Genomic DNA, 21,803 nt, shown 5'->3' with positions numbered 1-21,803 from the left:
CTTAACGAACTAAGGAGCTAACTTTATTCATCTGTTTTCTGATGTCCACCAACGCAGGTATTATTGTCCCATAGAAGCCGTCTTCGTACCTCACAAAGGCTATATAGTAAAAAATTCCGGTTCAGTTTCGCTGAAACAACCTGTATAATTGAACTGCATAAGCTAACTTGAAATGTGTAGATGTGAACATTTTTTAAGCTCATTTTTTTTTGCACCTTCTGCGCTTTAGGCGTGTGTGACGGTTAGCAAGGAAGTGACTGTTTCTCTTCCACATGATGCCGGTGAGACGTAGCCTGAGCTGTGCAGGACAATGAGACGGGTAGCAACTTAAAATGGAAGTTTGCCTTGGGCTCACCATATGGCTTTGATTGCGTCCGGTGAATGCTGTTTATTTGCCTTAGTAGCCTTTCCTTTAATACTGGACACCGTGCTTTTTCTGAAGATCATACTCTTTATATGCAGCGCCGTCACGGCGCCGTTTGTGGGCCTGTGCGTCCTGGCTGTGCTGTTTCCTTTCGTCCATTCTAAGGTAAGCATGCTTGACACACTCTTACTGTCTTCTAATCTTTTTCCGTGTGGAAGCCTTTACCGTAAATGGCCCATTTAAGATAATACTTCTTCGTTTGACCGTGAAAGCCGAGAAATAATTCTCAAATACGTTCTACTCGTAGGCGCATAACAGAGGCGGTTAATTTCAGAGCTTTTGCACTTGCACCCCCGCGTCCCCCGAGTTGTTGCCTCTTCTAAAACTTGCGCCACTGCAGTGGCTCTGTGGTTGTGGCGCTCGGTTGCTGACCCGAAAGACGCGGTTTTGATCCCGGCCACGGCGGTCAATTTTCGATGGAGGCGAAATATTAGAGGCCCATCTACTCTGTAGTCAAAATTTGTCGAAAGTAGTCTAAATTTCCCGAGCCCTTCTCTACGGCGTCCCTCATAGCCCGAGTCGCTTTGGGACAATAAACCTCCATAAACCAAACCATCTTCTAAAACTTGTGTACAGGTGTCCTGCTGAGCACCTTTATTAAAAATGTTTGAACGTGTGCGCTCACTGCAAATGAACTTTAATTGATTGGCCATCGATACCGTAAAAGATAATTCAACGCTGTTTGTGCAGGGCGCTGGTGTAGCAACCCTTATTACAATGGTGTACCAGCTTTGGAATATGGCAGAAAATATTCGAACCGGAGAGAAGCCACCGAGAATGCCGGTGTCCGTGGACTACTGCTCAAGTAATCTTAATGCTAGTTCTTCAGTTTCAAGCACAGTTTACGCTCCACCAAACGCGGGGTAAGTCTGGCTTTCAGGCCAATAGATTTACGGGAAACCCACATTGTTGAGTTGTCATATGGCCGCACTCATGTGGTGTTTTAATGAGTAATACCTTTCTAAACTTGCCTTTCTTATTGTGAAAGTTTCCTCCACAGGACTTGTATTCGTCTGGGCAGAGCGAATCTGGAGTCCTCCTCGTCTCTCCTGACGAAGACAAGCGCTCTAGACGAAACATAGACTAGCGAACTGAAGCTCCTCCTCTACTTTTGTTCACTTTGTTTGGTGCTTCAAAAAGTGCCATCTTCTTGTCATCTAAAATATTTTGAAGTCTGCGACATTCTATGAAACCCTCAAGCACTGATAACTTCTGTTCTTTAGGGTAGCAGTGCCGGTGTTACGGCAAAAATGATTCACGTAGGTAGGGTGGAGCTGAATATCTTACCGAAATATATTTAAGAAATAGCGAAGGCAGAAAGAAAAGAGATTAAAATGTACGTCAGTCCACATTAGCCACCCGGTATGCATTAGTACCTTACGCTGGCTTAAGTGCATCTCACGAGTTCTCCTAAACTCTTGTTAGCTCTGTTAACCAGGAAGTTGAATAAGCTGCTATATATTTAGCATGAAGAATATGCGTGAAAGTCACACAGTGCGGGGGGTGGCTGTATTAATTTATTGGAGCCTGTCCGTGCTTTGATCGACACAGGCTATTCTAACTCGCATTAACTCAGGGCCGCGCGCAATATCTAATCTAATCTAACTAATGTGGGTGCCCAAAGGAAACGTCAACATAAATCTAAGCTAGGTGGTGGTTGTCCGTATAATCCAGGTATCCTGTTGTCTGTTTCTTATCCATGCAGTATTTCTCGGTGCAGTCGAATACAGCATGAATGCACTCACTACAGTGAGCTCCTAGATTACGCTTGTTTTTACTTGAAGGCAATCGTGGCGACGGAAAATATGATCGTTTCAAAATCAAAACCATTGAAAAGGAGTCTGATAATAGAAGTGTTTTTTTTTTTTATGCCAAGGAAAACTTTCCTCAAAAGCCGTATATGGTGCCTTAAAAAAAAAAACGGAGCCCGAGAACGGAGAACAACTTTAATCGCGTCAAGCTCTTCCAGCCGATGCGCATGTAAGGGCAAACGTGCCACACCCTGATGACCGGTACAACGCTTTTGACGTTCACGCTATCAGCGGCGCGTGCAACTCAGCGCAATTTTTGTTCAGGCGCGTGCTTCGTATTAATTTTCAGACACACAAGCACGGTGTACAGGAAGAGCAACAAGGCTTGCAGGTCACTTCAGAACAGTCACTGCTCGTAATGACTATTCTTGTATGTTTTCCCCCGTGTTCCAACGGAATGGGAGCATGCGGCCACACGACCGCCGCCAGAGAAATACAAACGTGCAAGACCCGAACTCTAGCTGTCTGTCACGCAAGCATTGCAGTCCCTCTGCTCTTGTTCTGTTTGCAGGTCGAGGGCAACGTCATTCTTTCGTCTGTCGCCCTTGTGGAGCAGCTTTCTCGCTGTTTTCGCGACTGTCATAATTGGAGTGACCTTCAGCGCCCTCACAGGTATCCGTGCCGTTCGCATGTACACACCTAGGTTTTCACTTTACCACGTGTAGCGGGGGGTGCCATGTATTTATTTATTTATTATACCCTCAGGGCCCGAAGGCATTACAGAGGGGAGTGGGAATACATAAAAATTCAGCCTAAGCAGCAACAACAAGGAGAGAAAACAAAAAGAAAACAAAACATGGACAAAAGTTTGCGGGATACGGATTCGCAGAAAAAAAAGGGCTGAGGCTTAACTTGGTTAAGCCTGGAGAATGCGAAGCATCATTGTGTCGCGTAATTTGGAGGCGCACAACCACAGCGACGGCGCGTGGTGGGCCCCCGTTTCTCCACTGTCGTGACGTCATCGTGTCACGTGGTGTGACGTCATGTATCACGTGATTTGGAGGCGCACAACCACAGCGACGGCGCGAGGTGGGCCCCGTTTCTCTACTGTCGTGACGTCATCGTGTCACGTGGTGTGACGTCATGTATCACGTGATTTGGAGGCGCATAACCACGGTGAAGGGCTGAAGTGGTAGCTAAAGTGGTATGCTTCGCATAAAACATTAATGCGGAGTGGTTAGCCACAACAGGTCAATGTAAAGCATAGAATCGTGGCGAGACTTGCGTGTTCCAGCTGGTGGAAGTATACCATCTTAGTCTCTAGCGAGGCAACGCAAACGTTTTTTCTTCCCGCGGACCTGCATTCCGAAAACTTCTGCCCATGACTGTAGATTACACAACGTGAGAGGAATAGACAACGCGACGCTGAGAATATGCGCTAAACTGTTGCTATGCTTTGACATTTAGCTAAGCCATAAGCATATACTCCTAAACGAATCCGCAATTGAGGACGGCACTACCTGACTACCTGTCGGTCTATCAACAGCGTTTTAAAAAGATCAGATAATCAGAGCTAACAAAGACATTGTTTAGACGTCAATCATCACAAGGCGCAGGTTGGTTTTCGGAAAATATATATTTTTTTGGTTATTTATGAAACACTGCAGATAAGGCTCTTCCAGGAGGAGAGGAAATTCAACAGATAAGTAAACGCAGGGTTTGTGGAGCCGAAGAGAATCCGTACATTAGTGAAATTCCACGATGCGTATAAACGGATCATTAATACATCATTCCCTGCATGCATGCAATAATGATAAGATGCTTCAAAATATTGTAAACAAGTAACAAAATAAATAGGCCCATTAATCTGGCCAGAAATCTATTGCAAGACGAGCTTTGCTGGTCATCACTTTTATTTGTGAGTCAACTGTGGAATATTATAAAATACTGTTATGAACATATCGATTCGAATGGTTAAATGTTCAAGTGCATAGCAGAATCTTGCTTTTGAAGTTTGTCCTCCGCTCGCACCGAGTAGTTAAAAGTTCCATTCAAAACTAAATTGCTGTTTTTTTTTACAATAAACAGCAGAAGAGAGGGAATCTGCGGATATATTGATTTTTGTTGTGCAAACGTATGGTGTGCAAAAAATTGCGCCCAAAAAACAACTTTTTATAGAAAAAAAATTGGCTTGTCCAGAATGTCTGGCGACACCAAACCGCGTTTTACAAACACCTTACAAACCGCATTTTGTTGATTCGCGCGTGGGGGGCTGAGAGAAAGCCTCGTCCCATGTTTACTTCGGTTGCACTGCAGCTTGCAGTTGGTGTGCGAACACGTCACGAAGGAAAGTAGTCAACGTCGCAATGGTCCTGAGATGTTGACGTGCAATAAGCGGTGTTGCAGCGCACACAAATTAGTAGAATTACAGAAATCAACACAGTGAATGCGGTGAGGAATGCAAGCAGGGGACAAAGCTGGTATCGAAAGTTACGGGAGCAAGCAATTTTCCCATAATCCTTTCCGTTGACTCCGCATAGGTACTACCTCACCCTTTAATGCACGTTGCCGTACCGGTTCCGGGTCGCATCTGCGCAGCAACGTGACGAGCACAGATCTGGGCTCCGCGCTCGAGCCTGCGGCTGCTGCTTTGCGCAGATTGACCCCTGCATAGGCGCGGGTACGCGGGCACGTTTCGTGTACGCCTAGGAAGTGTCCATCTCGGTTGAGGTACGCGGAACGACAACCACACGAATCAATCGTGCCAGAATCGTTTACCTCTTGAGGCTTCGCTTATCGACTTAGACTTTGAATACTGAACATACGGATCGAATAAAATATCCAATACTCTACTATTCGACCGAACATTCTAAATCTACAGATATTCGAATATGCCCCCATGCTACAGTTGTCTGGCTGATTGATTCCACGCTTAAATATAATCGTTCATCAGAAATTCGTTATGAATTCGGTTTTGCTTGCTCACCACGATGCGGGCCACTCTTGTGGATTTCCATAAGCTGCTGCAGTGTGGCTTGCGAATAAATGGCATTTGTACCGACCAAAAATCCTATATTTGAAGCAGTTATGAATGGCAGTTTCTTGGTATAGCTCAACAAGCGCAAAATGATTAGCACATACGGTTGTCGCAGGCATGAGAAATAGTTTCGACGCGATCTCCGCTGCTGATGAATGCACCGAGCTGTTCTTTACCTAGCCCCCCAATGACCTGCCTGTTCTTCTGGAACTCCTCTGCAACTCCAGAATCGACACCAATAATGAATCGATGCCAATAATGAGAGCCCTTAAAAGATAACTTTCAAAGTATAGGACAAGCATCAAAGCCGCCGCGATGGCTGAGTGGTTATGGCGTTCGGGTGCTGACCCGAAAGACGCAGGTTCGATCCCGGCCGCGGCGGCTGAATTTCGATCGAAGCGAAACTCCATAGGCCCGGGTACCGTGCGATGTCAGTGCACGTTAAAGAACCCCAGGTGGTCGAAATTTCCGGAGCTCTCCACTACAGCGTCCCTCATAGCCTGAGGGTTGCTTTGGGACGTTAAACCTCAATAAACCAAACTAACATGTCAGCTTCCAGCTATGAACAGATTATTATTGAGAACGCCCAGGTGTATCCTTTACCTATTGTTCTGTTACTACTATACTCTCCTAGCCCACCTGTGACGGGCTCTGAGAGTAGCGATTGCAAAATGCGTTGGGGATTGCGCTACTGGAGGCGCGAACTATCTGTACGAGAAGTAGGATCGGAGTTTTAAAGCAAATGTTGCAGCGTGGCGAGTATGAGATGGTTTGTGTGGAACGCCTCCTAAGACATTGAATCAGTGGTAGGGCCTTCAGGGATGACGGCGCTGGAAGGGAGGCTGGGCACGCCCAGTGTGCAGTATTTGTACTGAAGGCTCATTAGCACCTGAGTTTACTGCGTCGCGACAGAAGTCCTACGCACTCGTTAAGATTGGGGAGATTGAAATGGTCTCATCAGAGCTGTTGGAAAACAGCTGTACTTTCCTTGCTCGGATACGAGGTCTGTTAGAAAAGTATCCGACTTTATTTTTTTTTGCGAACACCTGATGGATGTGAAACAAGCGCGCTTACAGCAGCCGACCTTGAACCCTCGTGCGCATGCACGAATTTTTTCCCGCCTGCCGATAGCGTCAGTCGCTGGGAAGCAGCGTTTGAGTGAGGCAGTACGCAGTGCTCTCGTCGGTTTTTTGTTGCAAGGAAAATGGCGGAGCGAGAGGAGCAGCGCTACTACCTCAAATTTTGCCAGAAACTTGGCGATAGCCAAGTGGAAACCATTCGAAATGTTCAGACGGCTTTCGGTGATGATGCTATGAGCAGCACACAGATTAAGCAGTGGTGCAACTGGTTTAAAGACGGCCGCACATCCGTGGAGAGAGAGCCACGCTCCGGTCGGCCATCAACATGCCTAAATTACCAGGTAATTGCCGAAGTGAACGCTGTGGTGATGCGGGACTGTTGTGTGACTATCCGAGAAATTGCGGAAGAGGTGGACATCAGCAATTTTTCTGCACATTCCATTATCACCGAAGATTTGACCATGGAGAGAGATGCGGCGAAATTCGTGCCGAAGCTGCTGACGGTGGAGAAAAAGCAGCTTCGTGTTGAAGTCTCACAGGAGATGCTGGATTCCACAAACAGTTACCCTGACTTCACCGACGCCGTAATCACTAGTGACGAGTCTTGGGTGTACGGGTACGACCCGGAAACCAAATCCCAGTCGTCACAGAGGACGCATTCCACGTCACCAAGACCAAAGAAGGCGCGCCAAGTGCGCAGCAATGTCAAAGTGATGCTGACTGCTTTTTTGACTCCCTCTGTGTGGCACACCACGAGTACGCACCCCACAGGAGCAAAGAATGACTAAATAGTACTAAAGGGATGCCCTCCATCGCCTACGTGGTGCTGTGCGGCGCAAGAGACCGGAATTGAGGTCAACAAGAAATTGCCGCATCCCTCGCGGCATTGCTCCTGCACATTCCTCGCATTTGATTCAGACTTTTCTGTCGAAAAACCAGACTCCTGTAGTTCAACAGGCTCCTTACTCTCCTGATATGTCCCCCTACGACTTCTGGCTGTTTCCTAAAATGAAGAGGCCATTGAAGGAGCGCCATTTCAGAAAAGAAAGGACATTGTGGCTGCAACGACGGCAGAGCTAAATTCCATTCCGAAAAGAGCCTTTCGGAATACTTCCAACAATGGCAGCACCGATGGGAGATGTATATGGAGCCCCAAGGAGACTACTTTGAAAGTTATTAGGTTTCCAACGCTCCAGTTATGCCAGTTTTTTTTCTTCGGCCAAAGGTCGGATACTTTTCTAACAGACCTCGTACTTGCGGTTTTCATGTGAACTGTGAAATTCACGCCAGACGGTGGAAAGTCCCGGATTTACATCAGTAGCAGAAATCGTGAGCGATTTTGCGTTTCTATTCATGTCCTCATGTCCTGATGGCCACTAATACCGAGAAATTCTGGACAAAAATAACTCCACCGGTAAAAAGTTTATGAACGCAAGTTTTCGTATATTGTGAGATTTCACTATAATATACCTCCCGCGGACCGGCTTGAATTGTTTTGCTATTAGCATTTTTACTGTCGTCAAAAATCCTCCCCATTGACTTTCTATGCCAGTCTTAACGTCTTAACTGCTCGACGCGAGCGATGGAAAATTCTTAAAAGAACGATTTTGCTGCACACCGGGAGAATGGACCGTTGCCGTCCATGTTTCCGCAACAGTAGCTTACAATATCCCAACATTCAAAATTTTCGTCCAAGAATGCTGGACATGCCAGCGCACTGTGTCCTCTGAGCTGAGAGGTGGAGGAGGATGAGGAGGAGGAGGAGAAAGAGGAAAGGGAGGGAGGTTAACCGGAAGATTAAAGCGGTTTGCTATATACTCTACACGGGGGGAAGGGGGTGAGCTGAGAAGTCCGAGATTGTTTGCCGAGCACGGGGATATTCTGAAACAATTCGTTTACAAATTGGTGGCAGCACCTATACAGTTCGAAAGCGGATCAGAAATTGGATTTTGTTTGTGTCCCTCAAGAGAAAAGTATACAACAGCTGTATCTTACCGGTACTCACCTATGGGGCAGAAACGTGGAGGCTAACAAAGAGGGTTCAGCTTAATTTAAGGACAACGCAGCGAGCTATGGAAAGAAAAAAGTGATAGGTGTAATGTTAAGAGATCGGAAGCGGGCGGAGTGGGTGAAGGAACAAACACGGATTAATGACATCCTAGTCGAAATCAAGAGGAAGAAGTGGACTTGGGAAGGGCATGTAATGCGAAGGCAAGATAACCGCTGGTCCTTAAGGGCAACGCAGGGGATTCCAAGAGAAGGCAAGCGTAGCAGGGGGCGGCAGGCAGAAGGTTAGATGGGCGGATGAGATTCGGAAATTTGCGGGAATACGGTGGCCGCAACTGGCGAAGGAAAGGGTTAATTGGACCGACATGGTAGAGGCCTTTGCCCTGCAGTGGGCGTAGTCAGGCTGATGATGATGATTGTGGTGTACTCATTGATGGTTTACGCTCGTGATCGTGGCGTAAACCACGATTATGCTCGTGATCGTGGTCTATGCTCGTTTATGATCGTAGGAAGGAATACGCATTCATGCAGAGAGGGTTTCCAGGTTTCGTGATCAGCGACCGCCGTTTGGGGCCATTCTGAGCAGCAGTATGTATAAATCTTGTGCATATCCGTGTCGAGGAGTTCACCTGTCTCAGTTCACCTGTCTCAATGACATGCTCAATTCGGGCCCCTTTTCTTAAATGGTCCAACTCAAGACATGCTTTCTGTCGGGTGAGGATGTGTAGGGCGGTAGTGTCGCTTTCGGCGAGGGCGTTTGTACAATGGGAGCAACTGCGAAGTGTTGTAGCGTATGTCATATATTTCACTCCTCTTACGCCACTGCAGGAGAAATGTCCCGTGAGAAAGAGCAGCCTAAATTGTGCAGCGATGCGCTGGTAAGGTTGTGGCGAAAACCAGGGCCGGATCCCTCTGATCCCAAGGAGGAGGTATGTAATTAGGCGATGAATCTCGTGATCCACCAATAATCAATTCGCCATTGAATTTTCTACAGGACACGAGGCTTGCAGCGAATGGAAGCGCCAAGAACTACAACGCTGAAGATGAAGAGCTTCTTAGAAACTTGCGGGAAACGGACGTATAAGGAAGTACTTAAGGGAAGCTCTGTGAGGAAGAGCTACGTGGGCGCAATGGGGCTGTGTACCGGAAATGGGGCTTCCGTTCGCCCTGCCATTCTGACGGGAGCAGACTGAAGGAGGTGTACTGCCAACGGGAAAACCTCCACAAGTGTGCTCTCCTACTTTTGTTAGAATAAACTTTAAATTCGTATCTCTCTTTTGCGTGAGTGCATTTTATGATCTATTGAATACGAATCAGAGATCCCTGCGGGCACGATGTCGCAAAACTTGGAACCGAAAATCAAGTTTTGGCCCACTAGGCCTGTAAACGCGTGGTTTTGACATGCCTCGCCCGGGTCCAGGCCATGCTGGGGCCCATATGTAGAGGAATTGTGTCCGGTCTGTGATTCATTACTGCAGGAAGACGTGCGCTTGGGGCTTTCTATCAGCTATACAAATGAAATAGAGCAATGGTGGGGCTGAGAAAAGAGGACTTTTACGAGAGCAGCGCGGATGTTTCGGCGTTAGGTGTGATGTTGCAGCAAAAAAAAATAAAAAAATTCGCAGGCGTGTTGTGATTTTTTTTATCGCAAAATCAGACAGCACTGATACTCTTCAGTGCGTTTTAGTGGTGGGTTTGGTGACTTTTGAAACAACCACTTCCAACAGCCGAGACGGACGCCGAAACTACAAGGCCAGCTGCTGCCTCCTGCTCTTTTTTTCCTACGCTTCCCATAAAAGTATATCGGGATTACTCTCTCAGAGGATTTGCGATCTCTTGCCTCCCACCGACTATACATCTCCCCCCTCCCTCATTTCTCCCCCCATCCTCTCCTCTTAGAGAGGAGAAAATATTTCCTTCTCCTCTTCGCCACCTTTTCACCAAGGCAGGCGGCAGATGGAAGGTTGCGCTGCGGACGCCAACGATGAAGAGGGCGATGGCGCAAAATAGAGGAAAGAACTAAAAGAGCTAACGCTCGGAATATTACTCATGGCTTATTTAATCATTTATACCTGCATTTTTCTCCTGCAAGAAAAATCACAAATGTAATGTAGTGTGGGCCCAGTGCAGGCATACGCCGGAGAGGTGGAAGGAAGGAAGGAAGGGAAAACTTTATTTACACTAATGGTTTTTCCTGCGGTTTGGGGGCATCTTCAGAGACGTCTTGGTTCTACCCCCAGGAGCCTTCTCTGTCGAAGTCGTCCGCCTCTAATCAGTGGTCGGTTGCCCTCAGTCCAGGGCTCCGCTGGCCACTGCCGCCCGTTGAGCTCGCTGTACCAGACCTTGTTGGTCTTCGCAGCGGTCGCTGGACAGCAGAGTCTCCCACTGCTCCGCACTCGGGTTTTGTATTTTGGGGACCACGTCTATGTTTTGGCAGGCCCATGTGATGTGGTATAGTGTAGGTTTTTCGTCGCACCAGGGACATTTGTTCGTGTATATCGTAGGGTGCATTTTGTTTAGTATATGTAGGTTTGGGAAAGAGCCTGTTTGTAATTGTCTCCAAGTGACAGCTTCCTCTCTGCTGAGAGATTTGTGCGGTGGGGGATATCGCATTCTTCTGCCTCTATAGTTTTGTAGTATGGCCGAGTATTCCCTGGGTGCTGGCGCGAGTTCCGCGGTCTCGTCGGAAGCTCGGAAAGTAATGTATCCTCGAGCTATCCTGTCGGCCTCTCGGTTCCCTGCCACCCCAGTGTGCCCCGGTACCCACACAATTTTGTGTCGGATCTTGTCGTTTTGTTCTTCCCGGTTTTTAATTCTGTCACTCGCTGCGAGGAGTATACGGAGCGCGTGACGACCTATCCTGCCATTCATGTAATTTCGGCAGGCTGTTTGAGAGTCCGTAAGTATTGTTAGTGACCGCCCGGTTCTATAGCCCTCCGCCAACGCTAGAGCAACGGCTACTTCCTCGGACTCTGCAGCTGTGCAGCCTCGGAGAGACGCGCTGGTCATTTCGCGTAAAGACGAATCGACCACCGCCACTACAGCGATTTTGGTATCTCCTCCTCTCCAAGACGCGTCTGTATACACGGTCGTGGCTTGAGGAGCGTATGTTTTCTCAATGAATTCGGCCCTCGCTTCTCTTCTGCCTCGATGGAGGTTGGGATCCATGTTTTTTGGTATTGGCGCTACCTTGAGGGTCTTGCGAAGCTCGTCGGGGATTGTTGCCGTCCTCGACATTTCTCGCATCTGCTCGCGGTATCCGAGCCTCTGCAGGAGCGCTCTTCCTGTCGGTGTTTGCAACAACCTGAGTTTTTGCGACTCAAGCTGCGCCTCTCGTAGCTCCTCAAAGGTGTTGTGTAATCCCAGGGCCATGAGTTTTTCTGTAGACGTGTTGCGTGGTAGTCGGAGCGCTGTCTTATACGCTTTGCGTAGCAGGGCATCCGCTTGTTGTATTTCATTTTTGTTGAGGCACTGGTAGGGTAGGCTGTACGTGATTCGACTAACTACTAGGCTTCTGACTAGTTTTAGTGTGTCTTCTTCACGCATGCCATGTCGCCTGTTGGTGATGCGGGTGATCATGCGTGCAACTTGTAGCGTTGTTGCTTTCAGTAGGGTAAAAGTGTGAGTACTGCGCTGGTTGGATTGAACCCACATGCCCAAAATTCTTATTGTTGTCTTTTCGGGTATGGGCGTCCCTTCTATGTAGACGTTGAGTTTTAGGTCCTCGTTGGTTGGGACGGTCCGGTTTTGCTTGCCTCTCCAGACTCTCAGCAGTTCCGATTTCTCGGTCCAGCATGAGAGTCGTCTTTCTGCGAGGTATTGCTCTACACAAGAGGCCGCTGGCTGTAGCCTTTCTTCCTTCTCTCCGAGACAGCCCGTGTTTGTCCAGACTGTTATATCGTCAGCATACATTGCATGCCTGATGCCTTCGATGTTTTCTAGTTTTCGAGCTAGGCCTATCATAGCGATGTTGAAGAGTAGGGGTGAGATAACTGACCGTTGGGGTGTTCCTTTGTTTGGAGGGCGAATTTTTTCCGATCGAAGGTCTCCTATGCCGATGGTGGCAGTTCTATCGGACAGGAAGGCTTTGACGAAGCCGTGGATTCTGCGTCCGCAATCCAGGTTGTCTAGGCCCGTAAGGATCGCTTCGTGGCTGACGTTATCGAATGCCCCCTTGATGTCCAGGGCCATTATGACATTTTCTCCCGTCCGAGGTACGTTTCGCAGGACATCTTCTTGTATTTGGAGGAGAACGTCCTGCGTCGAGAGCTTCGCTCTGAAGCCGAACATGGTATGTGGTACACAGTCGTTGTCTTCCATATAATTTTGCAGTCTGAAAGTCACAACCCGTTCGTAAAGCTTGCCAAGGCACGACGTGAGTGATATAGGCCTGAGGTTTTCAATTTGTAGCTCTTTACCAGGTTTAGGTATCATTATTACTTCGGCGTGTTTCCAATCTTCGGGAACCGTCTCCGCCTCCCAATGTTTGTTAAGAAAGGTGACGAGCTCTTGTATGAGGTCGTCGCTCAGGTTGCGGATTAGGGCGTTGTCGATTCTGTCCGCTCCGGCTGCCGTGTTTCTGATGGTGTTTCTTATGGCCGCGTAAACCTCTTCCACAGTTATGGGGCGGTCGAGTTTCTCGTTTTCGGCTCCTCGATACGTTCCTTGGTATCGCGGGGGGTTGTGATCGCCGAAACATTTTTCTCGTGCCTTCTCCAGTAGGGCGATGTCTGATCCCTCGAAGGAGTGGATGAACCGGTGGATGGCTTTATTGTTTTCTGATTTTATTTTGGTCGGATCGATTAGTGCTCTTAAGAGATTCCAGGTTCTGGCCGTGCCTAGAGTTCCCCTAAGTGAGTCGCTGAGTTTGTCCCAATTTTGTTTCGCGAGTTGCGTCGCGTATTCTTCCGCCTTTGCCGTAATTTCTGCTATCTTTAGTTTTAGTTTCCTGTTGTGTTTTTGCTTCCGCCATCTTTTGGTGAGACTGCGTCTCGTTTCCCATAGTCTGAGGAGGTGGGCGTCTACTTCAGGCGTTGCTGTCGTTCTCCTTAGACTTTTTGTGCATCGTTGTCGCGTTTCTCTCAGCATGCCGCTCCATTCCTCCAGTGATTGGATACCGCCTTCAGATTTGTTGCAAGCCCCGCGAAACGCGTTCCAGTCAGTGATTTTCGCCTGTCCAATCTGGCGTCTTATGGTGTCGGATGCTATTCGTGTCCGGAGGATAAAGTGATCGCTGCCTAGATTTTCCATCATGTTTTCCCACTGTGACTCCCTGCTGTTCCTTACGAAGGTGAGGTCCGGGCATGTGTCCGTGCTCACGCTATTCCCGATTCTCGTGGGGGTCGCAGGATCTGTGATTAGACTGCAGCCAAAGTATTCCGCTACTTCCACTAATGTTCTTCCCTTGATATCTTGTTTCTGGTATCCCCAACTCCTGTCCATGGCGTTGAAATCTCCTACGATGATGAGTGCATTTTCTTTGGCCAGCTTGTGCGCTCCATAAAACAGTTCGAAGAGTTTGGCTTTTCTTTGTCTCGGCGGGCTGTACACGTTCAGTAAGAACGTGCTGCGTCCCTTTCGCTTTTTCGGAATAAGTTCAACAAGCGCGTGTTCAACGTCGGTGTCGGCGATGGTATCGTGCCTGATGGCGGTAATGGTTTTGCTGACTAGGACGGCCGCTTTACCTTCGTTTTGACTCTCGTAAACCTCGTACCCTTGTAAGGTCGGCTTGATTCCGGTCTCTTGGAGCGCAATTACATCAGGAGGTGTGAGTTGTGTGTTTATATATTGTTTTAAGAGGGCCTGCTTTTTGCGGTAGCCTCTGCAGTTCCATTGCCAAATATCTAAGTATTCTTGTTCTTGCCGATACGTATTGATCATGTTTACGCGTTACTGCTGTTGCCTTGTTCGCTTGCGAAAGCTGTTAGCGCTGGACGGTTGTACGCCCTTTCCCTAATGTTTTCGGTATGTTTTTGTTTTCTAAAAGCGCTTCTGATCTCTGAGATTTGCCCTTGGAATTGTACTTGCATCTGTTGAATTTGCGATTGGATTTGCTGCATCATATCCTGCATCATCTGCTGCATCATCTGTTGCATTCGTGTTTCAAGGTCTCCTTCGTTCGATGCCTGTGGTTGTCGTTTTGGAAGGGCTCTAGTCGTGTCGAGTTCCCGCTGTTGTTCCTTTAGTGTTTTTGTGAGTTCCTCAACTTTGCGTTCGAGCTCGTTTTGTTTGATTCGAGCCAGTTCTAGCTCGCGTCTGAGCGCATCGCTGTTCGCGTCCTTCGGTTCTGTGACACGACTGTCTTTGTTGTTTGTGTTGTTTATGTCACTACCCTTTCCTACCGAGTGCGAAGCAGTGGTAGAAGCCCAGCTCACCTTGCCGCCGCTTGTCTGGGAAAGCTTCTTCTTTTTCTTTTTCTCTTGCTTCTCCCCCTCCTGTGGGCCGGCTGGTGGTAGAGGCGGGAAGGAGTTGGACCTCGATCGGCTCCTCGATGTCTCTCCCTCTGAGTTGAGCCATCGCTTGAGTGGTCGCCCGCGTTGGTCGCTCCGTCCTCTGCCTCCTGTGGGTTTTGGTCTTGCTTTTTTCAATCTCTCTCGGCACTCCTTGGATCCGGTCCGGTGTGCCTCGCCACAGATTATGCACTTGGGCGCGCACTCGTGGTCGTCGGGCGGGTTTGAAACTCCGCACAGTCCGCACACAATAATGTTCGGTGTGGGGCAGACGTCGGAGCGGTGTCCTTGCTGGAAGCAGACGTAACACACTTGCCTAGTGGGGCGGTACTGGTAGCATGGTACTTCTCCTCCGTAATATATGACGAATTTCGGCAAGACCGGGCCGTCGAACGTGAGCACTGCCGTCTTGGATTTTCCAAGCATCCTTGCCTGAAGTATGGTCACTCCTTGAGTTCTGACTCGTAAGTGTGCTTTGAGTTCTTCAGGAGGGGTACCTGGGTCTACACCGTGGATCACGCCGCGCAGGACGTCTTCCGGTGCTGCCACGTAAGCGGAGAACGGTTGCGCCCAATGCGCGAGATCTGCCTGCTGTTGCGAATCACGTGGCATGGTCGGCCCGGAGAGGGGATGAGGGAGGACGGAGTCGAGGTTACGGGAAAAGCAAGAACTTTATACAAGCAAAATTAAACTTTATACGATTATAACAAGTATAAGTAATACTTTATACACGTAAAATTACATTATGTACGAACAGTAACTGAGGGAATGTCTCAGTAAGAGAGCCTCGATGACAAGGAGCTTGATGACGAGGAGCTACTCGGCCGTACTCGGCGCCCAGTTTTATAGCGTTTCGTTTCCTTGGGCTCCCTAGATGGGGGCCGGGCCTGTCGAGGAAGGAGTGTCCTGAAAAGTTCACTGTGGCACCCATCACACACTCTCTCATGAGGAAACACGCCCCCGTCAAGTGTTGGGAGAGAGAGGATTCCATTACGTCACGCAGAAGCTGGAATGTCCACGAGCGGCGTTCCCGCGCTTTCCATGTGGTCGCACGTGCAGGGTCCAGGCTACGTGCAAGTCTACGCGGTGTAGGGGAAACGGTCGCTGTTAACTTCCTCCTGGAAGACGGATGCTGCTGTCAAACTTGGTGACTGGACTCAGCTGATTCCCGGGCCCCTCGGGAAGTCAAGTACTGCTGGCCTTGGTGAGGGTGCACTGCAGAGCTGCGCTGGCTAGTTGCGGGGTGAATTACTGACGCCGCTTCCGTGGCTAATCCAGGCGTTGACCCCGCGTGCCTTCCATGACTCGTCGGCATTCCGCTGCGACCGCGCCGATTTTTCCTCACGACGAAGGCGAAACGTAGCACTGCTGGTGTTCCCGTTCTTCTCCCCTTCTGTGCGAACTCCAGGGATTCTGCGTTGAGCCCTTCTTTTGACTTATCTTCAAGAATTTTTTGCCGAAAGCGGCAGATTCCAATAACTGTACTCGAACTAGTTCAAGATTTTAAGTGCCCTTGTTGAATTATTTAAAATCAATTTGGTGGTCGTTTCCATTTTATTACTTTTTTCTTCTATTTAACTGCACGCCTCATGCACGCTAACCTTCCCCTGAATTTTGCCATCATTGCAACCAATATTTCTGGCATTCGTCCCCAAACTATAGCCAATCTCCCTTCGTGGGTATGTGACATGTCAGCAGGTGAAAACAACAACAACCGCGGTTCGAACTATCTCCACGCCGCGCTGCCGCCGTCTTGAACACTGCTTTACGACTGCCTTCTGGCCTTAAACAAGTGCCCTTACGTTTGATGGAGGTGCCACTTCATCCCCATTCTAGAACTCCGCAGAATATTTCCTCGGGCGTCCACTATGCCGGACGAAGGAGCACCTTATTTCCCGCTGAGGTCGTTTGTTGCGGTACCACTTGGCAACGCGACCCCCCTGCGTTTCCGATGGTCGTCGATCTGCAGGCATGCAGATCGACGACGGAACGAAAACAAGTTCGTCAATAGAACTGCTAGCGAGCGAGGCGTGCCAGGTGCCTAAAAAAGATGCGGGAAGCAAGAGAAAGCAAAAGCTCGTTCAGACGGCCACACACCAGGGGCGAAGATTAAGAGCCGGGTCAAAAGCATTACTACGAATCAGGCTTTTGCGCCAGCGTCCGCCTCGGAGAGCTGCAGCGACCACCATACAGCACAGGCCAATAAGAAAAACGATACTGTTGGCGCCTCGGCGACGCTAGCATCGTCTGATGAACAGTTGTCTGCGGTCTCACGGAGCAACTTCCGCGGCAAATACCCGCAGAAAACTCCGTGAAGGGCGCTGGTGCGCACGGCCCGTGGAGCTTGCGCAAAGTAGGAAAAAGATTGCGCCGATAAGACCTTCTCAAGCCGGCCGTTTGAGTTCCGAACAGAAGTTGGGCTCTTCAAGCCCTGTGGCCGTAAAAAATCCTCTCTGCAGACAGCAGTCGCTCATTTTTAACCTTCCGATGTGTCCTGGAGTGCCTGTGGACGTGACGCCTGCCAAGCGATGGGCAGCGCGGTCGTGTCGCCTCACAAGTCCACTTGGAGCCCGGAAGTCCAGCCTGGCTTTCGCCGGCCGAAACGATGATTCTCCACGATTCCGTGGTGGCTACCAATCCGGATCCGTGCTTTGGCTCTCCACGGGAACCTTGCAGCCAGGACGAGAGCCCAGAAGCAGATGCAGGGAAGGCCTTCATCCCCGCTGTCCTTTCTGGGTAAGCGTTTGATTTTGTGGGAATCATTAGCATACGCGGCCGCCGTGATGTTGTTGGTTTTGCGCCCGCGCACATTGCACTATCATTGTGCCTTTTCTTTCGGACGCTGGTGGAGGCTTGCTGTCGAGGAAGCCGTTTCATTCACAGACTCATGATTGAACACGACGGCAGAGCTTTTTCACTCCAACACTGTTTCTCGGCAACTTGCAGGCTTGCTGAGCCACACCTAATTTGTGCGTCCCAACGCTACTTTAAAATACGTTTTGTTGGTTGGTTGGTTTATGGGGTTTAACGTCCCAAAGCGACTAAGGCTATGAGAGACGCCGTAGTGGAGGGCTCCGGAAATTTCGACCACCTGGTACTGGCTAATTTCTCCGTTCGCGCTGAAATGTGCACTGGCACTTCCGTTTCATCTGCATAACATGCCAAAATTTCGTGACTGGTGTCTTCTCTCTGTCGCCAGCAGCGAACACTGCGTAACTCGGTGGGGACATTTTAAACTGGGAATTTTGCGAAAACTGTACAGTCCCGAGTGATTCTTTGTAAACATGGAGATTATCACGCCAGTCTGTTCTTCCTGGCTACAAAATCTGATCTATAAAGTTCTTCCTACGCTTACACCATCTTTTTTCAACGGGCAAGTAAAACGTGATGTACAAAAGATTCGGAATTCCCGTGATCATTCTGAGTATTCAGCGTTAAGCGCCACGTGGTAACAGCCGTGCAAACTAGAAGCAATCGTTCAAGCCGAGGTGTGTTGAAAGGGTGCCAAGCCAGTCATTATCTTATCTTGGGTGAGGCTTGCGAAAAAAGAATCGATTTTTCTCGGACAGCACACATTAAGCTGTGTCGAGGACGGACATGTTGTAACAATTTTTACCTGCAGAACAACGTGTTCTGCAGGTAAAATCCGCAGCGTCAACTCCGCCGCACTTCAGCTATTCAGAAATAAAGAAAGAAGATCAACTTGAATTAGAGGCCTTATATTTTGTTGAAGTATAGTCGTCATCGTGTCGATCTCCGCTTGCGATATCACGTACTTCCGTAACGCTGCGCTGTATCACACCGATACGAAATTGGCATTCTGGATTTCAGGATTTCAGGATTTATTTTCTTTTTGGATAATAATTATCATCCTAAATGAGTGCAGGTATCCTAGTATCTAGCCTTGCAAACGGCAGGTGGCGAGACCGAACATGCTTCCAATAGATGCCCTATGTGGCGTCAAGGAGGACAGACTTACCCGAGTCGCTTATGCTAATACGCTAATATTCCCCCCGCTAGAATCCTCTGGCGTTTACTTTGAATGTGATGCGAAATTTTACTTTTTACCCTGCACAAGAATCAGAGCAGGCATGCTCTAACCGGATCGTGGCTAGCCGCTGTCTCTGTGGCGAGCGCGGCCACATGGGGCGTGTTGCCATAAGGTAGCGTATCAAATTTCGCTCGCCTCTTTTTTTCCGCGAGGAAAAAAATGTACGGGCTTTTATTATTACTTTTCATTGCTTCACAGAAGGCCTCGTTGACTCGGCAACCCGTTGCGGAGCAGAGACAACTTGAAACAGTGGACATTTATTTGAAGCGTTATCCACAGCTGGTCGTCGGGCGAGTGCGACCTCAAAAAGACAAAACAAAACTCACGAAGACATAAAAAATCGAAGAATCAAACAAAGCGCGCACTCAGTGAGGTCTCTGCTTTACGCTACAAAACAGGCTTGACTCTGCAACCAAAGGTATCTCCGTCAATTTTTCGCTCCCTCCCAACAGATCCTCTGGAGACGCCTCCAGACCCGCTCTCTCTCATCCCCTCAGCTGCTATCCCACTACTGTGGCACCTCCCCTGCATGCACCCTGTGCGGCGACCCTCACGCCACACTCTCCCACATTCTTTTCGGCTGCCCTGCTGATCCTCTCCCGCAGGGACAGCCCACGTTAACAAGTTGGGAGGACTGGGAGGTCGTGGTTTCGTCCCTGGACCCGACATCGTAGCTTGCTGCGGTGATTCGGGGTGCCGACGTCATGGACGAACGCCAAATGAAAGTTTAGACGTAGAGTGGGACCGTGCGGTGATCCAGGGAACCAATGGAGGGGGGGGGGGGGGGGGGGGGGGGGGTCAAACACACTTGCCTCAATAAAGTTTTTCTCTCTCTCGCTCAGGCTTCGTCTGATCAGACAGACCAATCCCATACATGACGGAAGCCAGCAGTCACTGAAACCAAGGAGCGTAGGGGATTTTTTTCCTAATTTGTGGTGGTTTTCAACTATGGCAGAATAATAAAAGCGGAACAGGAAAAAAATCAGCCACATGCCGCTGGTGGGATCCGAATCCACGACCTCCAAATTTCGTGCGCGGTGCTCTACGAACTGCGCTACGGCGATGGCTGTCCAATATTCTGCTTTCGGGGCTATTTTAAGTCTAGTGTAAGCGAACCGTGAGAGTGTTCACCAGCGCCACCCTCGCCCCTGCCATCGGATGTGGTACGTCGTGTATTACCGCGAGTGACCCGTAGGAACGTGACCGAACGGTGAGGGCGGAAGCTGTGCGAGAACCCTGTTATGCTACCTATTGTATCAAGACTGCCAGATTCGAGGCCCTTGTTCAATAATTTTGCAGACAATCGAATGGAAAGAACTGCTCGTTGTGACATACGACAGAAGCCAACAGTAACTGAAACCAAGAGCGTGGGGGATGTCTTTTTTTTAATTTGTGGTTCATCATTAGGATAGTAATAAAGGTAGAAGAAAAACAACGGCAAAACCAAACAAGTGCTAGTCTCCTGCCAATGCAAAACACCTTACGCTGAACGGTTGATGGGACCAATTTGTGCTTAGCAAAGTTATAGTTTCGTAGGTGTGTAGGCTTGAAGCTTGTACTTTGCGTTTTCAGAAAAGGCGGGCACATGAGTATGCAGTGTCTTGAGTGTAAGACGGCCTGCCGTCCTGTTTTTTAGAAATGTGAAGTCCTTTGCAAAAGTAAATGTAAAATCAAGCTATAAATTTTTGAAAAAATAGAAATAGCATGACGCGGGATGATATCATATGAGCACCTTCAAAACTGCTGCAGAAAAGAGTTGCTTTATTACTCAATTAGAAGGGAAGGAAAGGAAAACAAAATTCTAAGGACGATTACGATACCGCCTAATGCGAAATATGAACGCAGCTCTGTAGGTGTTTTGATTTTGCGATACATTTAAGTGATTTGTAGTGCAACAGCAAAACGGCACGAGTCCAGAGGAAGAGAAGGGAGGAGGCACAGCGCTGTGTGTCGTCCCTTCTCTTCTTCTTGTCTCGTGCTGTTGCGCTGGTACACTACAAAAAGTGGTTATCGAAGACGGGGTCTATGCAAGTGTTTCGTGCGGTCGCCACTTGTGAGGAGTTATGAGGGAGAAGAACGGGATGAGCTTTGCAATCAGCTTGTGCAGAGCTGAACGATCGATGCTGAACTGAGCGATGAGCTTGAGCTTCGGCGGTGCGAATGTCAGGGTCCTGTCGAAAGAGCCGGGTAGCCTCTAGTTGGACACCGTGAACTCTTGGGTCCTCTCGGCGGTGGCTCAGCAGCTCGTTTATCAGCAGCGGCAGACGAAGCATTTCCACCGGTTGCGTCTCTCATTCTTCAGAAACGACTGCCTGAGACCATTTTGTATTGTATAATATACGCAGAGTGTTTTGGCGTGGCCGACGGGGGCAATCTATCTCGTGCAGCACATTTCACAGCACCGACCGCCAACGGAGCGGAGCGTGGCTCGACTGCGAAGAGGCAGCGCGTGGGCGCGTGCCGCCACACTCCCCTCCTCTACCCACCCCACCTACGCTCATGCAGTGGTGATGGTAAAGCCCCTCAATGGGTGATGTATGGCTCTGGCGCCGTCTATGAGCTAGCTGCGGTACTCTCGTTTGCTCGGTTATACCGGCGATGGCGACGCGGATCAACCAACGAGCGGTCGCTTAAGAGCTGCACCCTAAAAAGCTCTGTAAGCAAGCGCAAGTCAGCGCACAGAACATAAGCCCCACTTTCTTGCAGGAATAAAATTTGGAAGTATGCGCTCCCTCTGAGTGTCCGTCTTTCATGTCTTCCACTTTTCAGTGCTCTTAAGGGTTTGGTTTGGTTTATGGGGTTTAACGTCCCAAAGTGACTCAGGCTATGAGAGACGCCGTAGTGGAGGGCTCCGGAAATTTCGACCACCTGGGGTTCTTTAACCTGCACTGACATCGCACAGTACACGGGCGATCCTTTAATGCACAGCCAACTAGCAAAACACACAGCCGCTGCTGATCTAGAATGGCTGAGATTCATTGTCTTCGAAACACAAGTATTTGAGA

At 49.0% G+C, this 21,803-nt stretch overlaps 1 protein-coding gene across 1 annotated transcript in view; it reads left to right on the top strand.

Annotated features, from left to right (window-relative positions):
- LOC149360505 (sodium-coupled monocarboxylate transporter 2-like) overlaps positions 1 to 9,382 on the top strand; it is a 169,378-nt gene extending 159,996 nt beyond the window's left edge. Inside the window, exons 12-15 of the mRNA XM_089572358.1 lie at positions 1,115 to 1,287; positions 2,747 to 2,847; positions 9,127 to 9,227; positions 9,293 to 9,382. Of these exons, the coding sequence (XP_089428484.1) occupies positions 1,115 to 1,287; positions 2,747 to 2,847; positions 9,127 to 9,227; positions 9,293 to 9,382 (465 nt within the window). The remainder of the gene's footprint in view (positions 1 to 1,114; positions 1,288 to 2,746; positions 2,848 to 9,126; positions 9,228 to 9,292) is intronic.
- The last annotated feature ends 12,421 nt before the right edge of the window (positions 9,383 to 21,803 follow it).

Source organism: Amblyomma mixtum, chromosome 2, assembly GCF_055824585.1.
Source record: "Amblyomma mixtum isolate Tamu chromosome 2, ASM5582458v1, whole genome shotgun sequence".
NCBI classification, from domain to species: Eukaryota; Metazoa; Arthropoda; class Arachnida; order Ixodida; family Ixodidae; genus Amblyomma; species Amblyomma mixtum.
Note: the sequence above shows the minus strand (reverse complement) of the source record. Positions and strands in the feature narration are given on the sequence as shown.